General features: G+C 38.0%; 1 protein-coding gene across 2 annotated transcripts; it reads right to left on the minus strand.

Moving 5' to 3' along the window:
* Positions 1-8,304: 8,304 nt before the first annotated feature.
* LOC105962724 (uncharacterized) lies at positions 8,305-23,636 on the minus strand. 2 transcript variants are annotated; one of them, XM_012987048.2, is made up of 18 exons: positions 23,116-23,636; positions 22,470-22,549; positions 22,194-22,244; positions 19,236-19,718; positions 18,896-19,153; positions 18,274-18,339; positions 17,801-17,977; positions 17,114-17,165; positions 16,755-17,039; positions 15,260-15,370; positions 14,243-14,434; positions 13,472-13,747; positions 11,972-12,595; positions 11,040-11,539; positions 10,903-10,963; positions 10,755-10,823; positions 9,269-9,762; positions 8,305-8,695 (listed from the first exon to the last, which is right to left on the minus strand). In XM_012987048.2, the coding sequence occupies exons 1-17, from the start codon at positions 23,299-23,301 to the stop codon at positions 9,691-9,693; spliced, it is 3,543 nt and encodes a 1,180-aa protein (XP_012842502.2). In that variant the 5' UTR covers positions 23,302-23,636; the 3' UTR covers positions 8,305-8,695; positions 9,269-9,690. The 2 variants fall into 2 exon arrangements, with proteins under 2 accessions (XP_012842502.2, XP_088676007.1); XM_088819881.1 differs by having other exon boundaries at positions 8,305-8,692; positions 23,116-23,569.
* Positions 23,637-24,094: the final 458 nt, after the last annotated feature.

The raw sequence follows: 24,094 nt of genomic DNA on the forward strand, positions 1-24,094 counted from the left end.
ATGGCATTGAGGGATATCTGTATCAGTTCCTCCACCTCAATGGTTATTTCATCATCTCCTACTTCAGACAATTCTTCATCGGCCATGCACTCAATATAGAACAGCCTCTTACATCTGTGGCCTGGAGTGAATTTCTCTTCACAATTATAGCACAATCCTTTCCTTCTTATTTCTTCTAATTCTTGTTTGTTCAATCTCTTAGGCTGCATACCCCCCCTTCTCAGGGTATTGGATCCTTAAAGGTTGTTCAGGAGCTGGGAACCTAGGAGCCTCATAATTGTGGTTAGGTACTTTCATAGAGCTCTTGAGCTCTGCCTTCAGTTGATCCACCATATTTTCCTGCAGTTTAGCTTGAATAATAGCATGGGATAGGGTTTGAGGGTTCATCATCTTCACTGTGTGCTTGAGCTCTCCCTCCAGTCCTTCCACAAAACACTCTACAAAGTAGCTTTCTGGCAAGGCCCTGTGTTTTCTTGCCACATATCCCTTCAGCTACTCAAACCTCAGTCTGTAATCCTCCACCTTAGTTTCTTGGTGCAGCTTATTGAACTCTGCAGTTAAACTCACCCCTTCCTCCTCCAGAAATCTCTCTAACACCATGCCAGAGAAAACCTCCCACCCCATGTATTCTATGTCTTCTATATAATCAGCAAACCAGTCTTCAGCCTTACCCTCAAGATTCATAGAGGATGTCTGCACTTTCTCTCCTTCACTCATAAGGTTTAGTCTAAAATATCTTAGACACCTTCTCAGCGATGTCCTTGGAAACTGCCCATCAAACTTTGGAAAGTCCACCCTGATATTTCTATTATCCACATTTCACATAGGGATATTAGGATTACCTGGATCTGGTGGCATTTGTTGGAACCTTGGAGCCATCTGTTCAGGATTCAGATCTGGTGCCATTTGGTGGTATCTGGGAGCCATCTTCTCAGGGTTTCTTGTGGGATTTTCAGAGCTATTCCCCTGTTGCATTGATTCATTGCATCTGCTGATATTCATAGATCTAGTCATCTCAGCTAGCATCCTATGAGTCTCCTCCATCTTCTGGTTACTTTCCACTCTATTCCTCTCCATTTCCTCTCTAACTACTGAGAGATCTGTTTGGTTTTGGTGTTGAAGGCCATCTGCTCATCCACGAATACCTCTGCCTCAGTTCTTGTGTTGTCACTTGAGCCAGTCCTCTCATGGCTCCTTGTCATCATGGTGAAGAAAGGGGTCTAGGAAAGACTGCTCTAGATACCAAGTGTTATGAATCTGAATAATTTATTAAGATGAAACAACAATTTTCGGAACAAAAGAAAGAAGATATTGTATTATTTCGAAATCTGGAATTACGGTTACAATTCTTCCACAAAAGAAAAGCTTAGAATCAAAGTAACTACTCTAAGCTAAACTAACTAAGCCAATTAAACACTGAGATTCAACATAAGGTCCTCAGACATTGCCTCTCCTATAAACAGAAAGAGCACAACGGTCAAAAAAGCAGGAAAAGACAGTTAGGGTACGCTGCTTGTATGTGATGAAAACGACATGCAGTCCTTGACAAAACGACATCGTTCCTCCCCTCCTATCTTCAGCAAAAAATGTGTCAACAATTTAAATGACTAAACCAGATTCTTTTAGTAAAAATGACACCGTCCAACTTAAATTTAAAAAACAGTTAAAACCGTCACAGACAATCGATCCTCTTGTTAAATCCATAATAACGCGGTTCACTGGGAAGTCAGGTAGATCCAAATCCATATGTCGGAAACAGTCGTCTACCAAACTGTCAGTATCCTCCAACATTATATTAATGGTCACGAGCAAGGGGTCATTATGAGGAGGTCCATTTTATTTCAAAACGTTTTTCGTCCCGAACTCTATGGTGGTCGGATATGCGATCTCGTACACGTCTCCCCCATTTTTAATCTCTCCAAGATTCCTCCTCCGAGCTCGATGTGTATCGCCTCCGGTGGGTCCTCCTTGAATCATCTGGATGAATCCTCTCTTAGGTGGATGAAAGAACTCTTTCATTCCATCTCAACATCTCAGCTCAGATCTGTAAGATATACTACAGACTGCGCCAATGATCGGACTCGTTTAGATATGAGTTTGCTATCGTAAGTGACGCAGAACGGAAGCACGGTAAAGAATTAATTTCTACGAATTAATCCTATAGAACAAAATAACATTCGGAATCCACCGAAAAACTCTGGAATCCACCAGAAAAATAAAGAGAACTCTAAAGGTTTTATTAAAATTCGAAATTTGATGCCCAAAATAAATCTCTAAGACACCTATTTATACTAATCAACTAGAAATCCTAATTAAGCTAGGAAAATACTAAAAATAAAATTCTAATTAATCTAGGAAAATTCTAAAACTAAAAAAAAATAGGAAAATAAAACAACTCCTAATCCTAATAGAACTCTTAAATTCCTTGTTCTCCATCAATCTCCTCTTCTTTGAAAGAGCTCGACCTCGAGCTTGTATCTGGATACAGCGGTTCGTCCTCACGAAATGCATACAAGTCCGAAACGTTGAAGGTCTTCGAAATGCTCATATGTGAAGGAAGATCGATCACATAAGCATTATCATTAATGCGTTGCGACACCTTGAACGGTCCATATTTCTTCGGCTTAAGTTTGTTGTATGTGCCCACGGGGAAACGTTCCTTACATAAAAACACCATTACCTCATCACCTTCGTCGAAAACTTTTCTTCTTCGATGTATGTCCGCTGCCTTCTTATACTTAGCATTCACCTGCTCCAACCTCTCCTTAACTTCAACCTGCACATCATGCGCTTCTTTAGCCATTCGCTCTGCCGCTATACTTTTACGATGCTCTTGTGGGAGGCGAATTAAATCTACCACATGCTTTGGGATTGCCCGATATACCAATGCAAACGGGGACATATTGGTAGCGCTATGGACAGCACTGTTGTAAGCAAATTCAGCTTGAGGTAAGGCATGATCCCACTGCCGAGGGCGATCTCCACAAATGCATCGCACTAAATTACCCAATGTTCGATTAGTCACCTCCGTTTGTCCGTCCGTTTGCGGGTGAGCTGTCGTGCTTCGCTTAAGGGATGTGTCAAACATCTTCCAAAGGACAATCCAAAAATGACTAAGGAATTTGACGTCCCGATCCGATGTAATCGACTTTGGAACTCCATGCAGACGAACTATTTCTCCGAAGAACAATCGTGCAATATGGGAAGCATCCGAGGTCTTTCGGCATGGAATGAAATGGACCATTTTTGAAAATCGAACAACCACTACGAAAACCGAATCAACACCACGTTGCGTTCGTGGCAATCCTAGCACGAAGTCCATGGATAAGTCCTCCCAAATGCCACTCGGGACTGGTAGAGGTGTATACAACCCCGTGTTTTGTGACTGCCCCTTTGAAACCTGACAAACGTAGCACTTCCCAACTACCTTTCCGACGTCTCGCTTCAATTGAGGCCAATAGAATCGTTCTTCGACGCTGATCCTCGTTTTGTCTCTCCCTAAGTGCCCACTTAACCCACTTGCATGCAGATCAATAATTAATTTCTCACGAAGTGAGGTCCTTGGGATACATAGCTGGTTTCCTCTGAAAACAAACCCATCGCTGATGGAGTAGTCCTCCATGGGCTGCTTCGCAGTGCACTTAGACCAAATTTCCCCAAAATCTTCGTCGCTTTCGTACAACTCCTTCAAACATTCTAACCCGATTACTTCTTCGCTAAGTGTGGTAAGCAACGCAGCTCGTCTACTCAAAGCGTCTGCTACGCGATTCAGAGCCCCACTCTTGTGCCTAATGACAAACGGGAATTTCTGAAGAAAATTTGTCCACCTCACATGCATGTTGCTCACACACTTTTGACTATTCAGGAACTTCAATGCTTGATGATCGGTGTATAACACAAATTCCCGCTGGATTAGATAGTGTTCCCATTGTTTTAATGCCCGAACCACGGCATAGAATTCTTGATCATAGGTGCTACATTTTCTTCACGCATCGCTCAACTTCTCGCTGAAGAAAGCAACCGGACGCTCTTCTTGGGACAAAACAGCTCCAATACCCATGCCACTCGCATCACACTCCACCTCAAAAACCTTCTCGAAACTCGGCAATGCCAAAACAGGTGCATTACTTAATTTTTCTTTGATTATTGCAAAGCTCTGGTCTGCCTCTTCACCCCAATTAAATTTCCCCTTCTTCATGCACTCGGTAATGGGAGCCATAATACTGCTAAAATCACGAATAAAACGACGATAAAACGTCGTTAGGCCATGAAAACTCCGTACCTCTGAAACGTTCACGGGCGTTGGCCACTCGCGAATAGTTCGCACCTTCTCGTCATCCACATATATTCCTTCGGCCCCCACAATGTATCCAAAAAATACCAAGCGACTGATCACGAACGTACACTTCTTCAAATTTATAAAGAGTTGATTTTCTCTTAGCACGATTAGCACCGCTCGCAAGTGACTCAAATGATCGGGTTCAGTCTGGCTATAAATCAAAATGTCGTCGAAATAAACCACAACAATTTTCCAATAAAGGGTCGTAGTACCTGGTTCATCACGCGCATGAAGGTGCTGGATGCGTTTGACAGGCCGAACGGCATCACCAACCACTCGTACAAGCCATCTTTTGTTTTGAACGCCGTTTTCCACTCATCCCCGGGTTTAACTCGAATTTGGTGGTAACCACTCCTCAAATAAATTTTCGAGAATAATTTCGACCCCTCTAGCATATCCAACATGTCATCAAGTCGTGGAATTGGAAATCGGTATTTAATAGTTATCCGATTTATCGCTCGACTATCGACACACATCCTCCAGCTGCCATCCTTCTTGTTCACTAACAATACCGGAACAGCGCACGGACTCATGCTCTCTCTAATAAACCCCTTTGCCAACAACTCTTCCACCTTCTCTCGTAGTATCTCGCATTCTTGTGGACTCATGCGGTAATGGGGCAGGTTCGGCAAGCTTGCACCGGGCACTAAGTCAATCTGGTGTTGGATGTCCCTCATAGGTGGCAGCGAATTTGGCAAGTCATCGGCTACCAATTCGCCGAACTCCTTCAATAAAGGCTGGACACTTTCCGGTACTACCACCGTCGATTTCGAACTCGCCTCTTCTTTCGGAACTCCCAACGATTTTACTAAGGTGGCGTATATCTCGGTCGTTGTTTCAACACCTTCCATAAACTCACCTTCAGTTTGGGCCACTACAAAAACGGGGTCCTTCCCGACTTCCCGGGCCGAAGTAGTCGCTGTCTCTGTCCTAGGTAGCATGATCGTTTTTCGGCCTCCCCATTCAAACTTGCAGGAGTTTTCTCGCCCGTTGTACACCATATTTACGTCAAATTGCCAAGGACGCCCCAATAAAATGTGACTTGCGTCCATGTCAACGACATCGCATACCACTTCGCTGACATAATTCTTTCCGATCGAGAGGGGTACATGGCAGACTTCTGTTACTTTGACCGTGGGCCCTTTCTGAATCCACCCTATCGTATAAGGAAACGGGTGTTTTTCTACGGGCAATTTCAGATGCTCCACTAGTCTCCTTGCTACGAAATTCTCACAACTCCCATTGTCCACAATCAAATTGCATACCTTCTTATTAATCGAGCATTGGGAACGAAAGATACTATTTCGTTGGCTTAGTTGCCTTGCCGAACAAAGAACACGTTGCACTACGCAATTAACCTGTTCTCCTTTCTCGTGACTATGATACTCGGTCTCCTCGTCCTCTTCACTTTTGTCAATTTCATAACCCTCGTGCTCACTATCGTCTCTCTTTTCCGGATCATCCACTAGATTCAATGCTCTTCGCTCAGGACACTCGTTAGATCGATGCCCAGGTTTGTGACACCTATAACAACTGTCAGGAAAAGGCCTCGCATAAGGATTATTATTTGTTCGCTGCTGGAAGTTGGTGTTCGAACCACTAGCACCGCCTCTCGCATAGGATTGCGTTCGTGGGGCTGTTGTCGTCGGTACCGGATTCTGATTTACAGCTTTTCCTCTATCGCTCTGAGGTGGGGTATAAGTTACCGCTCTCCTAAAATTATTCGCGTTACTTCTTTTTCTCAAAATCCTCAGCTCTCAACGCCATACCCTGAGCGTTATCAACGTTATATACCGGCTGTAATCCTATTCGATCTCGAATATTACTTCTCAACCCATTCAAATAACGAGCTACTTGTTGATTCTCAGTTTCCCTTAAATTATTCCTTTCTGACAGACGCATAAATTCAGCCGTGTATTCATGCACTGATCTACTACCCTGTGAACAATTATGATATAACTTGTACAGATGTTGTTCGTAGTCAGACGGTAAAAATCGATCGTGCATCAACCCTTTCATCCGCCTCCAAGATAGTACAGGACCTTTCCCTTGCCGAGTTCGTGATCATTGAAGTTGGTCCCACCAAACAGCCGCCCCGCCTTTCAACCTATATGCGACCATCTTAACCATTCTTTCTGGGGGTGTCTCCATCACGTCGAACGCTCGCTCCACGTCGGAAATCCAATCCAAGAAGTCCTCGATGGAAAGATTCCCATGGAAAAGGGGAATCTCAGCTTTTATCCGGCAATGATCATCTTGTCTCTGTCTGGGCTGGTTTCCATATACTATCGCCAAATTGTCTTCACCCGACCCGTCATCACTTTCTTGTTGAAGATGATGGTGGTTTTGATTCCCAACTCGTGCACCTCGGGCCAAGTTCCCAGCGCGCGCCATGTTAGGTTCGCCCCTTCTGTTGTTGCCGTTGAGGGTGAGTCCCTCTAGTATCGCCCGAAGTTGCCGCAGCTCCTCACGAAACTCCACTCGCAATCCTTCTGTAGCTTGTTCGATCGCTGCATAAACGTCACCAACCTTGCGGTCATCGCCATCGCGGTTGTCGTCTCCATGTTGCACGCCTTTCGCCATCTAAACAGGGAAAAACCTCGCTACTGAAGCCAACTGACGCATAACGGAAGCACGGTAAAGAATTAATTTCTACGAATTAATCCTATAGAACAAAATAACATTCGGAATCCACCGAAAAACTCTGGAATCCACCAGAAAAATAAAGAGAACTCTAAAGGTTTTATTAAAATTCGAAATTTGATGTCCAAAATAAATCCCTAAGACACCTATTTATAAACTAGAAATCCTAATTAAGCTAGGAAAATACTAAAAATAAAATTCTAATTAATCTAGGAAAATACTAAAACTAAAAAAAATAGGAAAATAAAACAACTCCTAATCCTAATAGAACTCTTAAATTCCTTGTTCTCCATCAGTAAGCTTTACGTCACCTTATGCTTGTTGTCATTTGCACCAAGTCAACTTTGATTTCATCGGAATCACGATCAGCCGTCAATCCTACAACACTTAGAAGGTTTTCCCGCCGTAAACGCTCCGACTATCAACTCGGTGTCCAATTATGAGTATATTCTCTATCTCTATCTCTACCAATTTTAGAGCATGAATGTTTTTTGTTTCTTAATATTTTTTGCTTCCTATTATGCCCCTTATAACAAATTATACCATCAATTAGTTAGGGTCAATTTTGTAAGAACAAAAATGAAAATAATAAATTAACATAGCTTAATAATGTAGTTTAAATATCAAATGTCTTTTCATGTGCTATATTTATACAACGGTGAGAGTTTATTTTCTTCTTATTGTAATTTTCTCGACATATATATATTGAAATCTTCGATGTAATTTAATTTGAGTACAACTAAATTTGAAGAATTTTCCAATGATATATTTATTATAAGCATATATGTGTAAAAAATTATTTTAAAATAAATCATTTTGTTTTAAGTTACGCATTAGATAGCTAAAGTAGTTTCAAATTTTCAATTAGTTCTAATATAATTTTTATCACGTAAATTCCACAAACTATAGTCAACAATTTTTTTTCGGATAAGGGGTGGTGTGCTAAATAAAATCCATCATAGGGGGTAAATGTTGATTGTTTTACATAGGGGCTTTTCTGGCAATTAGAATTTTCACAGAGGGGTGTATGCAATTAACTCCAAAAAAATAGGTGAAATATAGTTAAAACAAATAATCATCTTGTAGGGTGTGGGGATTCTCACAGGACTGTTGAAAAAACCAAAACTAAATTTGTTTATCATGTAAAAGAAGATGAGCACATAAAATTCCATCAAACAGTAAGCAGTATATTAAAATTCCAAGGTTATGTTTTCGGGCTTCGCCAATTGATCGCCATAGGAACCTCGTTTTCAGATTCCTATGGAATAGGCAAAGACAGTAAGTCAACCTGTAAGGTCCTTACAACATATATCAGCACCTTATTTCCAAAAACCCAACACTTCATTGCAAGGATATTAAGAAAATGGTTATTTACGTGTTACAGAACAGAAGTTACATTATAACCTATCGTAAAAACAAAATTTACACTACAAAAATCAGAATCACGCGAAATAAGCATGTATTTAGAAAGAAACAAAATTGAAAAACAAAAACTACACGAGGAACATAAGACACACTTCCTATACAGATATTCCAGCCGGATGACGGTGCTCCTTTGGATCCAAAAGGCAAACCTTCCGAAACGCACCACTAGAAGTATATTGAACCTTAGAATTTTGTTCTTCATATAAGAAAAGGACAACAGACCATACATTTTCTCCACTTCAAAGACTTATTAGTGTTCCTCACATGCATTCCCAAAAACTGCAACTACTGAAAATAATAAAAAAAAAAAAATTTAAAAAAAACAGAAGATAAAGAATGATCACTAGTAGGAGTATGAATAATGTAAAACTTGCAGAACAGAAACTTTTATCATTCATTGTTTATTTTTGTTTATAAGTAACAATTATAAGTATATTTGTAGCTTGTTCTAAATTAGAGAAGGTATTTATGAGTCTATTTACTTTACGTATTTGTGTCTACTTAGTAGTTCCTGCCTATCTTAGTTAGGAGATTAGACTCTTAGTTGTCTGCCAATCAACCATTGTTCGACTATTCTTTAAATTTGTCCTTTTCATCTAAACAAGCTCAAGTGCTGAACCGACTTAAGGAGAGTGTTAGAAGATATTTACAAGTCTATTTACGTCATGAATATGTGTCTATTTAGTAGTCGGTGTCTGTTAGTTCGGATATTTGTGTGGCATCTCCTTATAAGACAGTGCACTTATTCAATAATATAGTCTGCTTTCCCTATGTTTCTATCTGACTTATCTATTCAAATTTCTAACAGAAGATCATGATAAATCTACCAATTACATTTTATAGAAAAAGTAGTAAAAGTACCTGAAGTTGGCTTGAAAACCAGATTTTTGACACATTTCAGCATACAAAAGCAGCTCTTTCTCTTCACATGTGCAGCCATCACAAAATTCAGAAATATAAATAGCTTTTCTTCATTTCCAGGTAGGCTTTCTCAGCACTTCTTAGGCTTAAGTGTTTGCTGGCCTCCACCATAATTTAAGAAAAAGCTCTTGAAACATACGTGTAGCAGACAACCCGTCCTAAGGCATCTAAAATAATAACACAATTGGGAGCTGAACATCGAATTCATTCCGATCATGATAGAACTGAGGTCACAGCATAACCATTAACTGTCACCATATTTTTTTTGTGAGGCATTGCACATCAGGAGTAGTGAGCATTAAATTGCTCAATCACCAGCCAAAAGTAGCGATGCTTTTGACAGCTGAAAGTGAGAAAGATAGTTATTCGTTTGACAGCTGAAGCAAGCCACGCATCTGGAGGTATGGATTTTCCAATAGCTTCTCGTTGTTGCTCTGAAAAAAGAAGTTTAAGAATATCATAAGCAACTAGTAAGAAAATCATGGTAGTAAAAGGATAATACTACACATTATACCAGGCATGCTCTGTACATGATTCGCCAAATCATACTCATATAATCAGACAAGTGAGAAATTAAGCACATAAGAGGAAACCAATAAAAATAATAATATATCACAAAAGCATACATTAAATCTTTTGCTTTCAAGCGAAGTAATCTAAAAAGGGAGGTTTTGGTATATTTAAATGTGTCCCTAATGTAAATAACAACCCTATTTCTTTTAACATAGTCCACAAGCAACGGAATTAAAGAGTGTATACCAAGTGAAATTTCGGAAATCTATCTTATATATGTGGCACTGGTTGAATAAAAATGTGTAGAGTCGCAACAGGCAAAACTCTAAAGAATTATATTTCCTAGGATATTTTAACAGTCAAATAAGATATGGATAAACGTGACTTCATTGTTTGCCTAACAGAGCTGATGTGTTTCCTTTAAGGCCAACCCATATAAAAAAGTATGCACATAATAATTTAAACCGGAGAAACATGGTTTAAGTTATTATCCACAAGTTCTACTAAGAACTGAACTTGCGGACTGTTATTGGTCAACCTTTACTTCGATCCGGCCAAACAACATCCCAGCCAATTGAAGACAAGTTAGTCTGAAAATATACCAAGTCCACAATGCTAATTGCATCAGTGGCAGCTAAGGGAATTCATATGGATTTTGAAGTTACTACACAATAAACATGGTCATGTCATTTTGAGTTTTAAAAGCATCGTTAAAGGACCTGATGACACTGGAAATGATAATCTACTCCATGTTGGATTCTAGCCTGAGTAATCCCAATGGACAATAAAAAGCAGCACAAAATTGTGGAAACATAGAAGGATAGCTAGGCAACGAAAAAGACCTTTTTCATAGATTAAAACAACTATAACACTTTGAAATAGGGCATATGTTTCTTCATATCAGAACAATAACCTGCTGAGCCTTTGAAACAAGACTATGAAGCATGCGTTGGTAACTGTCTGGTTCCTCTGTCATCATTCTCTGCAATATAAATTCAAATTAAATATAATATCACCACATTTCACAGTTCAACGTCGGAAAAAAGAGATCCAATACATACCTTCAAAAGAAAGGTTGAAGAGTAATATGCCACTCTTGCATCAGTATCATCCAATAATTCCCTGACAATTATGCAAAAAGTGTTTAGAAATCAAATAAACAAGAACCTTCAACAGTGAGTTCAAGCTGAAAAGCTACCTGAAGAATTCTTCTCCACCAACATCTTTGAAAGCAGCGGGATCTGCTGTACATTTACCAATTAAAAGTAAGAGAAGTGTAGCTCTTATATCTGATGTGCCACCTGGAAGATTACCTCTTCCTTTGCTACCAACAGAGACACCCAAAGCAATATTATCTGTCGCAGCACCAGCTAGCTGGATCAAAGGCCAATAAAATAATGCAGCAGGAACACGAGCAACCAATTGCATGGGAACAATAGCATGTCCATGAAGAAGCAGCGCTGCCATGGATGCAGTATCACGAATTGGAGTATGTATATTTTTCCCAAAATTTGTTTTAGGGTCTCCACTGAAATCACCACGACTGGGGTTCTCCTTTAGGGATAAACCTTCTGCTCCATCTCCCTTAGTCATCTTTTCTGAAGTACTAGAATCTTTAATGTGCATTATATCTCCAAATGGCATCACAGGAGCATGCGCAACTTTCAAGCACAGTTGAGATAATAGAATATCACACATCTGTTCATGCACGTCCGAGGAAAATAACAGTGTAAGAAGATAGAGAAGTACAGAACAATTTTATGAGGTGTTTTTACGCTTGCAAACAACGAACTTAAACAAAACAACTTAATGAAGCAACCAAGCAAAAGTATCTGTTAGCTGACAATTATTTATCTCTAAACAAAAAGAGTCAGATCAGGACAAAGTCAAACTATAATGGCTATCATAAACTAGCAGCAGCAATATGCATAGTGGCAGTTGTGCCACGAGGAAGGTTCATACTTCTGAATGCTTAAAGCATCGCCTATCTGTGAGATGTCTTTTCTACAGAGAGAAAAGTCACTTAGGAAATCATAAAAAGAGTGACAGGTATCGACAATCAGCATAACAGGTTGAAATTACAAAACAAGGATTACTGCAGAACGTCACCAATAACAATAGATTGATTACCTTCAAAATATTCATTCGATCAGTTTCATTAATTTGAGCCATCAGAGACAAGGCACAGCTCATGATATCTATCACAGCATTCGCTTTCTCAAGACGACTCTTGTCATGTATATGTGCCGAAGGTTGACTACGCATTACATGCTGGACTTCATTCTCATCTAGCAAAAATTTGCACTGAATCAGAAGCCTCTCCAGAACAAACAAAAAGCCCCATCTGATATGGCTATTTCTTGACTTGAGGAGCCCACACATGAGCCAGATTGGTAAAGGAACATCTGAAGAGGCTGAATAATCATTAACACCAGCAAGTAAAATTTTCTTCTCCAAGTTTTTAATGCTTGACCAGAGACTCAGATCACCTTCCTCACTGATTTTCGCAATCAGCAAGTCCCCCAACCACAAATACCCATTGTGGCGATTAGCTTTCCTTTCAGAGTGTAGAAGAGAATGTAGAGTGGTCCAAGAGAGCTTCGCATTCAAAGTAGAAATGTTTCCAGGAACTTCACCAATGCTTTCAGAAGATTTGAATAATTTCGTGATCTGAATCATTTGAGTGAACTCTTTGTCTACATGAGTAAATGACCCTATGAGTGTGTCAAACTTCTCTACTATCTTCTCCAATAGCTGCAAGAGGAGCATAATTAAAAAAACATATAAAGAATATGTTTTACCAAATATTTTCTTTTCGTCTATGTACGAGTGTCTGAGCTAATCAAACAACATGCTATATAACATCTACAAAAAAAGTTATAAAAGAAGGAAATGATAGGTAGAAATATCCAATAATGTTAGCATGGGTTTAAAATAGATGCACAGAAGCCTAAACTCAGGCAAATACAAAAGTTGAGGTCATATTTTTGTTGTTCATAAAAATATGTTCTCAGTAGATATGCAATCTGGTCCGGAGTTAAACCACATTGTAAGTTCATATCAACATGAAAGAATGAAAAGTAAGAAATGATCAGAAGTAAAAAATTGACATAAGAATACAGATGGCTAACTGAAGTTGAACACGACATTTTTTTACAGATCAAACCACTTGGATCCAGTACAGTAAATTTATATGATCAATCACAATGGGCAGTTAAAACGTGACAACCTATAAAGATGGCAACATGTTGAATCAAACTTCAGGGTGGATAAAAAATGCTAAGACACTGTTCAAATTTGTACTCCCATAATTGACAGTTCATAATTTGTATCAAGTAGTGTGAAGAAGGCTTCTAGACCAATGTCATAATCTTAGCAAATATGTTATCTTTTAGCGTGGAAACAAAATACTAGGACGCCGTCAAAATTTATATTCCCATAATTGGTACTTCATAAAATTGAATCAAGCAGGGTGAAGAAGACTTCTCGACCAAAGTCATAAACAACCTCCACTCCTTTTGACATATAAAGTTGAATATAAATGTGAGTGAACCTAGCTTTTGATCAAACGGAAAAATGAATATCATGTTTCAATTATGTAAACAAGATCAAAAAGATCGAGAAACATACCGTCAAAAGCCGATCATTATTAGGATATGTGGACAGTGCAGTAGAAATTGATCTCCTCAATAGTTCCACAATACCTTCAACGCTCAACTTGACCGAAATATGCAGTGCTTCGGGTGCGTCTGCAAGCACAAGCAAGACAGCAATAGGTCGAATCTCATCATCACTATACTCTGAAACTCCAGCAGCTATACATGCCTCATTTACTTTATGTGATACATAGTCGAAAAGCACCAGATATAGATTTCTTCTCTCTTCCCTCGAGTTTGAAAGAACCAACTGCATTTGCAAAATGAACATTCACTCTATTTGAGCATAAAAGATCAATTTCATGTAGGTCTTAAAATGCACAGCCTCTGCCAATGCAAGAGAGTCAACATTGGGCAAGGAGATACAATCGTAGAGTAGAGAAGTACCGGAGACATTTGATTTCTGAAATTTCTCTAAACACATACACAAAAAGAATAATATGCTTACTTAGTGAAAGAAAACAAACTATTTTCTTATTCTGAAACAAATCATTTATACCACCCATTAAAAGAAAGATTTGAGGTGAAGAGAGCACTACTTAACGAGCCTCTTTCTGGAAGCTGTTCTTCATGGCTAAATATTAAAACGAATCCAAATAAGGCTATTTTTGTTAGGAACCATAGAAGATAATTGCTGAACAGGTATAGCAGGTCAAAAAAAACCTTATAGTTTCCAGTTTCCACATGTGGCATAGATTTTCCTTCTCAACAAAATTTAGCTAACAGGAAATGGTTAGACTAGTACCTCCCCAAATATAAAGTCAATTCCGCCAATCAGATCAACTTGGTTAACAAGAAACAAAGGGGTAGCTGAAACAACTTTATCAGGTCCCTCTGGCACTTGATAAAACATGTTTGTCATCATACATATAAGTTTGCAATGAACTACTTCCGCCCAAGAGTTTCTTCTACTGATCTGCATGAGTACCTTAATAACCTGTGGGCAGAGAACAACGTTGATGAGAGAGAAAAAAATCCTTTGTGGGGGGGGGGGGGGGGGGGGGGGGGGGGCGGCGAGAGCTTGAGACTGAATCATCTATGTCGAAATTATGCAAGACAAATTTAATGATGATGAAGATATCGTTATAATTTTTTTACAGCATTGTATTGATCATGAGATCTAAGACCTACCATAGAGACAATGTACAACCAATTAAAATGTTTCTTAGTTTGGACCTGTAGAGGGAACAAAAGACTATTTTTCTAGGGAAAAGTTAGTCCTCTATATTGATATTGTCAACTTAATAATTATAATAAGAATTACCAACCTATACTAATTCACTTAAATCAGAATGCATGCAATATAGCTGAACAAATACTAATTTAATAAAACGCATTTCCTAGGGATATAGTTAGTCTTTCTTTTATTGGTACTATGAACTTGATATTTTTTTATATGAAATACCAACTTATAGTAATTCATGTACAGGACTGTGCGCTAATAGCTGAACAAGTAGTAGTTTAATTAAATTGGATGGTCTATATTAATAAAAATATCATTTCAGATTGAACAGCTATTCACGTTGCTAGAAATCCAGTTTTTGCAAACGAACTAAGCATATTGAAGTTGATTGTTACTTCATCTGTGAGGCTGCAACGAACCGACAAATCAATGCTCCATGTATACCTTCTTCTGAACAAATTATTGACATTTCAAGCAAGGGAAAAGACAATTCAAGTACATAAAAATTGAGGTGCATCTAAAGAAGGTTTTCTTAGCAATCAATATATGACAAGAAAGCAAAGTAGTCGAGATACTCACTCTAATATCAAGACCTTTCAATCTGCTCCGTCGGATTTTGCCTCTATCACAGACAAAATATAGTAAACAGCTTAAGGAAGAAGCCCAGACAGCCTCCTCTTTCTCTTCCATCTGTAAAATAGTCAAGAGGAACTCTTGTATGAGAAAGTTGAAAAATGACTCATAGCATCAATTAATAAGTAGACAGAAAGCAAACAAAAAAGGATAGAAGAAATTATTAGTTGTCAAAAAAGGTATATTGATGGCTGTAGTCAGATGAGTAGCGTACATATTATGTGTGCAAATGAAGAAGTAGTCTCCATCCATGAAATAATACTTGTTTTGCTGCTAAGGTTATAATATTATGAACTGATAATAGTTCACAATATATGGAATGTGATTTTCAACAAATCATGGGACTTTAATGATCACTAAAAATTGCATGAAGGAAATGGAGGATCCAACAAAGATTCAGTGGCAATGAGGATTAAAGTTGTGATAAACTCAATGAAATCACGAAGATTGCACAAGCCAGATTTAGTAACAAAATCTCATAAGAAAAAATGGGTATAGATATTTACAGCAATTTACTTGGTCAAGCACCGATCCTAGACTCAACTTCTACATAATCGGTTAATAAATTTCCTCCTACTACCCATATCCTAAACCAAATTCTCTGGAAAGAGTTGGTCATGCACCTAAGATCCTATCCCTAAGTTTCTTTCATATGAATCTTTTGTCCCTTTCCTACAAACATTTTTAGTTGTTCTTTACTAATGTATCTATTTCATAGGAATTGGAGGAAGCACTTCCAAGACCCAGGACGGGAAGAAACCATGGTTGAGACAAAGAACTTACCCAAGAAATGGAAATTAGGAACTTACTACTGATAAGTTCGGCATTTAATGTTAAACATTATGCAGATGGCTCCATTATGAGACTTAAGGTCTAGGGAATAGATTTGGAAGAAACTTACATCTTCAGATTAGGGAATAGATTAGGAAGAAACTTACATCTTCAGCCACGTCATGTGATTCAGTTTCACAATGATTAACAATCATTACTCAAATCTTTTGGTGAAAAAGTATCACCACCAATCACAATTTGGATGCGGAGAACTTTATTTGGTGTCCCTAATCTGTTCTCATGGCAGCACTATGAAGACAGAGATGGAATACAGCACGGGGAAATCGAGGAAGCCTAAATGTTGGAGATTTTGAATATAATAACTGGGAACTCAAAAAATCCATCATCATGGTTCATAAATTTTATTGAAGTACAGATCAGCAGCACGTATATTAAACAACTTTTGTTCATCAATTGTAATAAGTATTCTCTCTCCTCTCACCGTTCTATTGATCTCGGCCTATTTTAACCTATTCCTCCACATTTTTAACTAACTTAATGCATATAGTAGATATTATTGAAAGTTTAAATATCTCAAAGGAAACTATTTGTCATTATTGTTAATCTTATCTTTCACTCATTTGCAAATATTTCCTGTCATAGGATATACCTGAACAAGATGAAGAAGAACCTCAAAGAGAATGCCCAGAATCCAACACTCAAATGTATCAATAGCCGAGGAATTTCCTGTTTTCTTGAGAGAGTTGGATTTTAAATTTCCATGTGAAGAAACTTGAGTTCCATTGTCAAAATATGCTTCCTGGGAATACTGTTCTTCAATTATAGAGGAATCGTCACGAGCTGGTGGCTCCAATAAATGTGCATGCACTCCAAGGTTAATAATTAAATCAAAAGCTCGAGTCTTTGACATCAAGCTAGGAGAATTTAGCATGTCCTACAATGTTACAGAGAAAATAATTAGACATAAATACATGTCTGATATAAAATCATGTGAGAAGAAAGCAGCACCTCTAGCAAGGATAGAGAGAGAGGACCAGCAGTCTCAGAATCCAAAACATACCTGCAAACAGTTTAGAACTGACGTATCAGGTTGAGAAGCTTGTTTATAGAAATGTCAGCTCTGGTTACTGTTATACCCTATTCCGGAGGAAAGATTTTACGATAGTAAGTTAACTCTAAATAGTTCAACCTATGGACCCAATCTTTAGAAGATCTAATGAATGATGATAAACTGACCCTGAGTAAGCAATACAGAGAAGGGAGCGTAAAAGTATCCTTAGTTTAGATTAGAATAAGTCAAATTGACTAGTCAAGCCGATGACGAGAATTTGAACCTACTAACTTGGCCATGAAAAATCAAAGACTTTAAGCTAAGAAAGTTACCAGCACAATTCTTTGACAAAGTTACCAAGGATTCCCACGAAAAAAGGATCAGTAGAATAATCTTATAGAAGATAAAGTTGCAACAAATAAAAATGAGGGGATTTACATATAAACCAATCTTCTCACCATTATTACTCCGTTTACCCAGTCAACACTCGTACTTGAGACATGCCCCAGTAACTCTCCCACTCACCCATATTTATGCTTGTTTATATACTTGCACATATTTAGGCACACGGACAAAGGAAATTGTATGTGGCTGCGTGTCTTATAGTTAATTCATAAGATATAAACAAATGCATCATATCTTACATGTCAATTACAAGTTTTACAAGAACGCTCACGGCTACATCCATCGACGGCTTTCCACTTTGTCTTAATTTAGATGAGACTGTCAGGTGATTGGAAGTGGCAGAAGATGCCTCAGAACAAACAGCAGCAATAACCTCGTATACCTCCACAGGGTTCAGCCGCAAGGGTTGTTGTTCACTGGCACAATTAAATAAAGTAAACATACATACATCATATACATATATATATATATATATATATATACAAAGCTATGGAATGCATATGAAATTAATAAATTTCAACGAATAAATGACTATTAAAGAAGAGGGTGTTGAATGTAAACATAGGTTTCAAAATAATTAACTCTACAACCAACAAGTTACATGGCACGCAATCATAAAAACCACTGCAAGTGAACTCACAACAGGGAGGAGACATAGTCATCGACAAGCAGTTCATAATTAAGGGTACCTAAAGAAACTTTCATTCTTTACCTGTAATGTCGATATTGAAAGAGTGGTCTAGCACGTGGCCGAAATGTGCTCATAGGAGTATCCTCCCTGAGGAAAAAGAAGTGACATTCAGATCAATACGATGGGAAGATCAAGTTCAGATTAGCATATTATCTCATAAAACAAGCCCACCAGCCAAAATGTCCATGACATAATAAGACCTACAACAAAAGTTATTCCCATGATGTCGCAGATGAATGCGCAGTCATAGAACTTGGTAATCTTGAGAACCGTGATGTGAAAAACTTATAAGAAAAGAAAAATCACCAAAACACAACCGAGCAGAAAAGAAAGAAACTCCAAACAGTTAGATATTAAAGCGTGAATTAACTAACACAAGTCTCCATAATCTCAAAAATTATATTAATCGAGTGCTAGAAAAGTTAACAAATTTCATCGGTTTTAAATTGATAAATGACGAGCCACAGAAAATCAGCATCCCCTCATTGCTCTACTAAATAATTACTAGGTAACAAGTATACCATCAATAAAAATGTCAAGAGAATATCATGAAGATTTAACAATTAATATAAGAAAACATTACTGGCAAGAAAATAAACTCAAACCACAGTAGGAAAAAGAAAGGGATTAAGCAAAAACATGCCAAATTTGATTAGCGGCTGGTTTGGAGCGTTTTAGCGCTGTTATTGCTGTCAAGTGTGCAAAAGCTGAAGCTGAGTTGGTGACAGTAGTCAGTAATGAAGGCTGCAACAATTGATCAAGGTAAGGCATGTCTGCACTTCCAAAAATTCTCCAAGCTTCACCCTTCATTTTCGCTTCCATGTCCCCAACAAGAAGAGCGGCTGCACCTACTTCTAGGAAATTATGAGTGCGAATGTCTTGGAGATTCAGAATGTGATCGCTGTAAGTGAGTATTTTCAGAAATTGGTAAAAGCAAAAACAACTAATGTGATTAATGAATAACAGCAGATAGAGAACAAGACCTTTTGGGCAAGAGAAGTGATGAATGTTGGTCTCCAGACCAACGCCATCTGAAAGCATCAAGTGCCATAAACTCTAGATCTCCAACTTCATCAACTTCTTCAGCAATTGGAGAGTCAGATATAGATGCTACAGATGTGTCCTTCTTCTCCAAAGATTCCTTGGCATTTGCCGGACTTAATTGGGAATTGAATGATTTGCTCAATAAAGATGATAATGTTGGTAGGGATTGTCTTGATGCAGGTGCAGCTCCAGCAAAGGCAGCTGGTTGAAATGAGCGCTTTGGGATATATTGAGCCACTAAAGAGCGAACATAATTTAAAGATTTCATAAGTGCGCCGCCGGATGCATAACCCGACACAGGCAAAAGATTTACATTTGTAGATGGTGGTGCCAATTTTCGGAAAGGGCCCACATCACATTCTCCAATTATACTTGTGCAAAATCGATCGATCTGTAGTAATGTCTCCTCACTGGGCTTATATCTGCAATTAACAATAAGCTTGTGGATGAGATAATTAACCAGAGTAGGTTCATGAGCAACCTTCTCAAAGCTCTACCAATGCTAATATAAAAAATAATTAAACAAAAATTACATATCTTAATATGTTGCAATTCAGAACTTACATTCCTTCTATTAGTGGGTATTGAGAAGGAGGAAGGAGGAAAAGGAAGATACTATTGATTAAGTGGTGGTGGTTGGGGGGGGGGGGGGGGGGGGGGGGGGGGTGGGTGGGGGTGCAGAGCAAACTAGGGAAACATGGAAGATTCAGATCAATAATGGAAGAGCCCTGCCACTTTGTTGTGTATGCAACAAAGCAAGCCAACACCATATGAAAGACCACTGAGAAACCCACCCACACGAATTAAGGGACCCCTACAACTTATTTGATATCCAAACTACCAGTTAAGTTATTTCAATACCAGGAGTTATTGCATGATCTACCCATTTGTCACCACAATCAATACCACACAATTGAAGATAATAATGCCATTCAATTTGGAGTTAGGAAACTTGGAGAAGAAGATAATTTGGAGAAGAAGTGAAAGTTGGAAAACCATGGTTTAATGGTGTTCTTGTAACAATATTATTTCAAATCTTTTTCTTCTCAATTTTTTTTAAATGCATATGCCCACTAAACAAGTACAATTACATACATATAAGAAATTGTACGGAAGACGAGGATGTCCAGTATAGCATCAGTATCTTGTATGCCAAGGATGAAAATTTGGTTAAATCATCTTAATACTTTAGAGACTCATTACGCAAGTTTTATGGGTTCATACCATCAGAACTCTCATTTGTTTGAGGATTCATAAAATGTGACTAGAAAGGAGGGAAAAGCTAAACTATAAAGTTATATGGTACTCATGGTAGATGAAAGTAACTAAAGCTAATATACGAATGAAAATAGTTAGTCACTTGAGATATTTAAGTAGAAAACTTAAATGTATAATGCTGTTTTTAGTTTTCTACTTCTAAGCTAACAGTAATAATAAAATCAAAAACATTATTTTTGTTGCTCAGACAGACAACTTTCTAGCCTATAAGTATTACTTGATTACCAATAAACCTTTATTTTCTCCTCATGACAACCCCAATCCTATATTCCTTTTTTTCCAATTCCCTGGACCTACAACTGAGTTGAATTGCACTGGCCTGCCCTTTTAACTCATTTCACCCCTCATCTCTACTATATACCTCCTACTGCTCTAAAATATATTTATTTACTCTAAATGGTTTGCAGTTTGCTTTGGTTTAAGTATCATAAGAGGAGACGTGAGACAGCACTAACATTTTATCAAAAACTGACAGGAAGAAATGTAAGTAAACATAACCAGAGAATAATATCATCACGAATCTTCAGTTGTACTTGACTGAAGGGCTATTAAGAGCCTATAGTTTTTGTATGTGTTGGAATTAATGTAGATGCTAGTTGCACATAACAAGATTCATTAATCCAAATTTCAGTTGTATTTGAAGTGTGAAGAAGTTTCTTAATGATTCAATTAAAATTGAAGGATCGCCTTAATTATCGTTGTGCTAATACACAATCTCCTTTTGAGATACACACGTACAATAAAAACAAAGATGGTAAATAAAGGAAATAAGGAAATTAAACGAGATACATGTACTGAATGAAACACAAATTTAGAAAAGGCATAGTCAACATAAATAATTTCTATACAACAAAACATTTTTTTACTGTCTTGTCTTTATTCCCATGTCCCATCTTATTTCCCCTTATATTTAGAAGAGTCCAATTTTGGTAGCTAGAGTGATATGGGATCTTGTTAGTTTTGATAACGAGTTTAAAAGCTCTCATATCGATGATCTATCTGAAGACAATGAGTATTATTGCTATCTCCAACAATAATCTTTGTATACTGATTTGTATTTGGTTTTCTCTCGAGGCACCATTTTTAAGAAATGCTAGGAAAACAAAAATTATGTTTCTTCCTTCAACACACAGTCCTGGCTTTTTTTGTACCCAGGGCTGCATATTAGTGAAAACTGTACTGAAGGGTTACGCATTAAAGAAACTCCTTAAGTGGTCCAAACTTGCATAAATATTATAAACAGAACTTATATGTAACTGCGGATAATGCCCCAGAAAGGGTTTGCTTGAATTTTTCAAGTGGAATTAGTAAGCCTATACGGAGTGGTGGGGAAGCCGATTACAGTTCAGCTCAGATACGAGATGGCTAGTGAACAAAATTGCCAATTTATCAACTTTTTCAAATTTCATAACTCAAAAATTGAAAATTTCGCTTTTTATTTTATCCCGACTATTGCAGCAAACTAGTAATACACAATACTGAGTGCACCATAATGTAATACAGCATGAGTCTGTGCATTAAATGTGAACATACTGCATCTCTAAATGTCAAATATGCTCAATTCTCATGCATAAAGGCTCAAATGGAAAGAGAATAGTCTGATGATAGGAAGAAATCACCTTAAAAGATATCGTTTCAGAAGCGCCACACACCTTCCAACCACAGCAGGACTGATCACACAGAGGGAGGCAGACATAATAAATATTCAGCAACTCAGAAGAAAAAACATATAGCAGCAAACGAAAGAATAGAAAATAAATCAACTTTATAACATACTATAAAATAATAAATAGTCGAGGAAAATCACATTGAAAGGACAAAAGCACGGTGCATGGTCTGATCAACCATTTTAGATTTATACCATAGCACCATATCACCCAAAAAAAAAAAAGTACCTGCGTTCCTTCTCCGCAAGTGTGTGTTCTAGAATCATGCCATACGCCAGGTCAACTGTTGCAAGCGATGCAAGGTAATCCTGTCATAGAAAATCAGATTCATATCATACAACATAGTCGTCTTTCGCTTTCTCTCACCTCTTGAAAAATTGTGGTAGAGGAGATTAGATCAGACTGAAACAATCCTAAACTGCATTGAGGCTAGGAAAGCAATTTGATAGGGAAACAACTATAAAAAAAATCATATTTGAATGATTTAAGTTAATAAAACAAGAAACACTATTCTAGTGTAATTTAAACATTTGGCCAACACCGCTACCGTAAACAGGGCAACTATGTATAGCACAATCAACCTGCATTTTTACATACATTCTTCTGGATCATTAGGAGCAAAATTTATACCAGTCACTAGCCAATTGACAAAATAAATGCCAGTAAAGGGGCAGAATCGAGAAAAAAAAAAAAAAAAATCATAAGCCAAAACAAAGTCCACCCTTCACAAGAGTATCATACCGAAAATTGAGATATAACCTAGTAAAAACGCAAAATCGGATTAAAAATGAGACAATAGCTGCAGAGAGCAAGACGATCTGAATAAACAAAATCAAAAAAAAAAATTGAGTAAATGAATGAGGAGTATTCGAACCCGTAACGTCCTGGAAGCTTCGACCTGCGACGGAGCAGCGGCGGACAAACAATCGGCAACGGCGCGGCGAAGCGGCTCAGGCGGCTTCTTCAAAGAGGAGGATCTCAGCCGGGAAGCGATGGAACCGCCGAATTGCATCCTAGAGATTCCGGGGGTTCTCGATGGACTATAGCTGGTCGACGTCATTTAATAAAAGTACAATGCCTGTGTGCTTTTGGTGTGTGTTCAATGGGTGTGTCGAAAACTACAGCATTGGAAATTCGATTTTAGAGAGAGAGAGAGAAGAGAGAGAGAGAGAGGGGGGGGGGGGTGTATTCAGAAATCAGCGCCGGTAGTCGTACAGTGGAGCCGAGGAGGGGTGGAGATACAGCTGGCCAGGCCCAGGGTCAAGTGATTTCGATTCGGTCGTCAAAGAACCAATCTGGCTATAGAATGTGTAAATAGTACATGTGCCGGAAGTGATATTTGCCGTTTTCATTTTATGGTTACACTACGGGTACCGTAATTTAAAACTACCCCTCAATTATCAATTTTTTTTTCAGTTTACTTTTATCGTATCAAATTCGACAGAATCTTTAGATACTGTGGAATGTTCTCTAACTTGAACTCGCTTTGTGAAAAAATGCAGTTTCTAATGCACCAAAAAAAAATTTGATATTCACAAGCCAAGAGACACATCCTACGATTATCTAATTCCAAAATATGTAGCTCGAATGGGATGAAACGGGTACAAACTGGAGAATGTTCCGCATAATCTAGAAAATGCACTAAATTTGACAACGCAATGGTGGAATTGTAAGAAGATTCATAGTTAAGGGAGATAATTGTAATTGCCCTAACATGGGGTTTTTTTTTCATAATTTGACATTATATCAGAAGGGTTGTCCTAATTTACCCTAATTTATAGATACCATTGTAGATCTTTCCCTTTTTCTTTTTTTTTTTTATAAACCTAATCTTGTACAAAATTTGAGCACGA

The sequence above is a fragment of the Erythranthe guttata genome, chromosome 6 (genome assembly GCF_056151865.1).
Source record: "Erythranthe guttata isolate IM_541 chromosome 6, IM_541, whole genome shotgun sequence".
Lineage (NCBI taxonomy): Eukaryota > Viridiplantae > Streptophyta > Magnoliopsida > Lamiales > Phrymaceae > Erythranthe > Erythranthe guttata.